The sequence below is a fragment of the Nerophis ophidion genome, linkage group LG21 (assembly GCF_033978795.1).
Source record: "Nerophis ophidion isolate RoL-2023_Sa linkage group LG21, RoL_Noph_v1.0, whole genome shotgun sequence".
NCBI classification, from domain to species: domain Eukaryota; kingdom Metazoa; phylum Chordata; class Actinopteri; order Syngnathiformes; family Syngnathidae; genus Nerophis; species Nerophis ophidion.
The window spans coordinates 9,468,031-9,473,674 of NC_084631.1; the positions used below are offsets into that span (position 1 = coordinate 9,468,031).

At 35.6% G+C, this 5,644-nt stretch overlaps 1 protein-coding gene across 2 annotated transcripts in view; it reads right to left on the reverse strand.

Moving 5' to 3' along the window:
• LOC133539715 (CD82 antigen-like) overlaps nucleotides 1-5,644 on the reverse strand; it is a 20,900-nt gene continuing 15,256 nt past the window's right edge. For both annotated transcript variants that reach the window (XM_061881831.1, XM_061881832.1), the window contains 2 exons: nucleotides 2,744-2,827; nucleotides 1-2,685 (listed from right to left, as the gene is read on the reverse strand). In XM_061881831.1, the coding sequence (XP_061737815.1) occupies nucleotides 2,578-2,685; nucleotides 2,744-2,827 (192 nt within the window). In that variant the 3' untranslated portion in view covers nucleotides 1-2,577. The remainder of the gene's footprint in view (nucleotides 2,686-2,743; nucleotides 2,828-5,644) is intronic.

The following is a 5,644-nucleotide window of genomic DNA, read 5'->3' on the forward strand; positions in this document are numbered from 1 at the left end:
TTTCACAAGAAAAAGTTGTAATGTGGAATCTAATAAAGTTGCCATGCAGGCTGTTTTTTTACTTAAAAACTGTCATTGCTCAAAGAAGAATGAATCAAAATCACATCAAATATTCATCAATGCAATATTACATACATTTTGCGTTTTTTTTTTTGGGCAAAAGGCATTTTAAAAAGAAAAACTTCATTAAATAATAATAAAAATCAATGTTTTGAATTAAACTAAGGCTTATTTTACTTCACATCAAATATTCCCCTGACATTTTATAGGGGAAAAGTTTTCTATGACAAAAAGGCCATAGAACATAAAAAAATAAATACCTATAATCAACAGATAGATCTAAACTTGATCTAGAGATTCAAGTGCTTAAAATAAAAATAATGTTTGATATATATCTTATTTTTAATAATTTTATGAGTGGAACACTTTTAGATCCCTGAGACCTTTAGTGTGACTGTCATTGCTCAAAAACATGAACAAAAATCAATGTTGTGAATTATTTACCTCATTAAAAATAAAAAAATATAGATTCAAGCGTTGAAAGTTTAAAAAAATAAATGATTGTATGACCATTAACAAATTTATGAGTAGGGCTCTTGGAAATTAAAACATTTTAGTTTGAATTTTTTAACAGCATTTGTTAAAAATAGTGTCAATGTTGGTATGAATTATTGACCTATTTATGGCTCCAATTACTTCACATCAAATGTTCCACTTTGACATATTTGTTAGGGGAAAATATTGCATATTAAAAACACATTTTCCTTTAACAAAATCGGCATCCACCAAAAAAAAAAACGCTTTTAATCAACAAATGAATCTGACGTGGATCTAGAGCTTTAAGCGTTTTAAGTTAAAACAATATGACTTATTTTTTACTTGTTAGTGGGACCCTTATTACCTATTTAAAAATAATAAAAGGGGTTAAAAATTGAGCAAAAAAATTATGACTTTTTTTTAATACTTATGAGTGGGGCCCTTTGGAAATCTGTAGTGGGACTTTTTTTTTTTTTAAATAAGTAATTTGTTAAAAAAAAATCATAATAAATAAAAGTGAAGTATTGACTTATTTAAGGCTTTGATTACTTCGCATTAAATATTCCACTATGACATTTTTTAAGGGGAAGTATTGCATGTTTTGTGTATTTGCCATAAAAAAATAAGGTTTTCTTTGACAAAAAGAGCACAAAACTAAATAAATACTTGGAATCAACAGATTAATCTGAAGTTGATCTAGAGATTTAAGCTTTCAAAGTAAAAATAATATGACTTATTTTTAATTTATTAGTGGGATTGTTTTTAATTAACTGTCTGCTCAAAAACAGAACTGGACCAAAATAAATTTTATGAATTATTCACCTATTTAAAAATAAAGACTTAAGTGTTACAAATTGAACAAAAAAAATGTATGACCAATTTTTAATACTTATGAGTGGGGCCCTTTTGAAATCTCTAGTGGGACTTTTTTTTTTTATGTCATTTGTTTAAAACAATGAATTTGAGATTATTAGTTATTATCACTGCGACGAGGTGGCGAATTGTCCAGGGTGTACCTCGCCTTCCGCCCGATTGTAGCTGAGATAGGCACCAGCGACCCCAAAGGGAAAAAGTGGTAGAAAATGGATGGATGGATAGTTATTATTTTGAGATAATAATCTTAATTATTTTTAATTTATTAGTGGGACCCTTTTTGATCCCCAAAAGGGATTTTTTATTTTAAAACTGTCGTTGCTCAAAAACAATACTAAACCAAAATAAATGTTATGAATTATTTACCTATAATAACAAATAAAGACTTAGGTGTTAAACGTTGAACAAAAAAATGTATGACCCTTTTTTAATACTTATGAGTGGAGCCCTTTTGGACTTTTTTACATCTCATTTGTTTTAAACAAATTAAAATGAATTAAAACAAATATGAATTATTGACCTATTTAAGGTTTCAATTACTTCGCATATTCCACTTTGCCATTTTTGGGGGGGGGGGAAATTGCACGTTTTGTATATTTGCCATAAAAATTATTTTTTGGGACAAAAAGCATAAAACAAAAATAAAAACTTATAATCATCAGATGAACCTGAAGATGATCTAAAGATGTAAACATTGAAAGTAAAAATAATATATATTAATATATGACTTATTTTCACACTTTAATGAGTGGGACCCTTTTGGATCCCTGAGACCTTTAGTGGGTCAACGCTCAAAACCAGTAATAAACCTAAATAAATGTTATGACTTATTTACCTATTTAAAAACATTTTTGACTTAAGCATTGAAAGTAAAGAAAAGAAAACACTTTTAGGCCGTTTTGGGTCCTCAATAATTTTAGTGGGACTTTTAAAACAATATATAATAGGACCACTTTAAGGTTGAACAAAATCTAAATGGTGTATTTTGTTTGAATGTACATCATTAACTTGCTGTTTAAATTTAAATTAATCTGCGTGAATACATGATCCATGCAAAGCTTTTTGTGATTAATCGCAACCGTGCCTTTACACTTTATTTGCTCCTCTAAATTGATGTCTTGTACTGTATTTACATGCAGCGCATTCTATGCACTGTGTGTAAAACTACTAGGAGGGTTCAAGGTTGTGGTGGGCGGGGTCAATAGCTGCCATCCCGTCGGTGGTCTTCTGGCCAAACGCCAGGTACAGACTGGCCGCCAGCGCCAACTGCAGGACCTGACGGGAGCTGCGTCACTAAGGCAAGCGGCATTGAGCACACAAGAAGCGCGTGTACCTGTGTGAGCATGAGGGTGACGTCCATGGCCACCACGGTCACCGTGTTCTCCTGCAGCCAATCACCGAGCTTCCCTCTGCAGCCCTGCCGAGACAAGAGCAATCCTTAGGAACTCCTCTTTGTCCAAATCTCCCCAAATGTGTCCAAATTATTTGCGTATTAAATAGTTTTGGATTTAACCTTTTATGGTTTTCATCCATCCATCCATCCATCCATTTTCTACTGCTTATTCCCTTTTGGGGGCGCTGGCGCCTATCTCAGCTACAATCGGGCGGAAGGCGGGGTACACCCTGGACAAGTCGCCACCTCATCGCAGGGCTATGGTTTTCATGTTAACGTGTAATTAACATGTTATTAATAATAAGAACTTATCCATCCATCCATCCATTTTCTACCGCTTATTCCCTTTCGGGGTCGCGGGGGGCGCTGGCGCCTATCTCAGCTACAATTGGGCGGAAGTCGGGGTACACCCTGGACAAGTCGCCACCTCATCGCAGGGCTATGGTTTTCATGTTAACGTGTAATTAACATGTTATTAATAATAAGAACTTAACTATGTCAAAATCTTCCCAAACTTGTCTCATTGGTTTGTGCTGCAAAAATATTTGGTCTAACTATAATAATTTAGTCTTTAACGTACTATGTTTTTTTTAATGTAATTAAGGAGTTATTCATGACTGTTTCCCCAAACTGGTCCCATTTGTTTGTGCTGCAAATATTTTTGTACTACTACCATAGTTTTTATGTTATTAACGTATCATAAACAGTCCTCCCCCGAATCTGCCAAGCGTTTGTGCTGCAATCATTTTTGGTGAAACTACCGTATTTCCTTGAATTGCCGCCGGGGCGCTTATTACTTCAAAACCTCTTCTCACTCCTGCGCTTACCAAAGGCATGCGGTAAAAGTAAGCATGCGCTAATTATTTTAAAACCTTCTCACTTCGGCACTTACCAAAGGTATGCAGTAAAAATTTGAGTGTGATGTAAGCTTGGACCTTAAATCCTACTGAATAGCTCTTAATCTTCTTCCCTTTATGCGATTTCAAATTACCGGTATTGAAATCAGCCTCCTCCACTTTGAAAATGATGACATGGGAAGTGTCACGAGTTTGACCCGGCAGTAATTCGAGTCAGGCGCATACTATATGCCCTGCGGCAATTCAAGGAAATACAGTATTAATTTTTTTTAATGTATATTTTATAGCGTATTTCCTTGAATACTGCTGTAGCTATTAAAATGGATCATTTCATCGTTGGCAATTACTTATAAAAACTGACAAGGGCTGAACAAAAATGGCAGCGAAAAGGAAATCATGTACTGCAGAAGCTGGACGTAGTGAAATATGCAGCAAAAAACGACAAGAGGAAGCGGCGCATACCTTTGGAGTTGGCAGAGTTGTTTAGAAGCGACTTCGAGGAAGAAGATTTCATGGGATTTAACGATTAGGAGTGACAGATTGTATGTTATAGTTATTTAAATTACTCTTACCATAATATGTTACGTAACATAGCAGGCACCTTCTCAGTTGGTTATTCAGCCTGTTGTTCACTATTCTTTATTTATTTTAAATTGCCTTTCAAATGTCTATTCTTGGTGTTGGGTTTTATCAAATAAATTTCTCCCAAAAATGTGACTTATACTCCAGTGCGACTTATATATATTTTTTTCCTTCTTAATTATGCATTTTCGGCAGGTGCGACTTATACCCCGGAGCGACTTATAGTCTGAAAAATACGGTAATTCTTATTTTTACACTTTTTTTCCCAAAATCCATTGTATGTTATACTCTTCTGACACCACCAGATGGCAGTATAAGTGTCCACATAAGCGGCCATAAGACCCCAATTCAGTAGTGTACACAATTTTGGAAATAAGAGCTAAAAGGTGCTGTCACACATGTGGCCACAAAGGGCTTTAGAGGTTAACTTAAACACTATAACACGTTAATAACTTTAAAATGTAAATTTTTGCAGCACAAAAAACTACAAGGGCCAAGTTTTGGCTAGATTTTGACATCGTTAGAGGGGTCTAGCATGTTAAAGGCCTACTGAAATGAGATTTTTTCATTTAAACGGGGATAGCAGGTCCATTCTATGTGTCATACTTGATCATTTCGCGATATTGCCATATTTTTGCTGAAAGGATTTAGTAGAGAACATCGACGATAATGGTCGCAACTTTTGGTCGCTAATAAAAAAGCGTTGCCTTTACCGGAAGTAGCAGACGATGTGCGCGTGATGTCACTGGTTGTAGGGCTCCTCACGTCCTCACATTGTTTACAATGTGAGCCACCAGCAGTAAGAGCGATTCGGACCGAGAAAGCGACAATTTCCCCATTAATTTGAGCGAGGATGAAAGATTTGTGGATGAGGAAATTGATAGTGAAGGACTAGAAAAGAAAAAAAAACTGGCGAGGGCAAGTGAGAGCGATTCAGATGTTTTTAGACGCATTTACTAGGATAATTCTGCAAAATCCCTTATCTGCTATTGTGTTGCTAGTGTTTTAGTGAGATTAAATAGTACTTAAAGTCGGAGGGGTGTGGCCATGGTTGTGTTGAAGTCACGCAGCTGCATGGACGGCGCAAGCTCCGCTGATCTCCGGTAAGAGACGACTTTATACCACAATTTTCTCACCGAAAACTGCCGGTAGACATGCAGTCGGGATCCATGTTCGCTTGACCGCTTTGATCCATAGTAAAGCTTCACCTCCGGGAATTTGTGTTTGTGTGGCTAAAGGCTAAAAGCTTCCCACCTCCATCTTTCTACTTTGACTTCTCCATTATTAATTGAACAAATTGTAAAAGATTCAGCAACACAGATGTCCAGAATACTGTGTAATTATGCGATTAAAGCAGACTACTTATAGAAAATAATGTCCGCTACGAGCCGAGACATCAAAC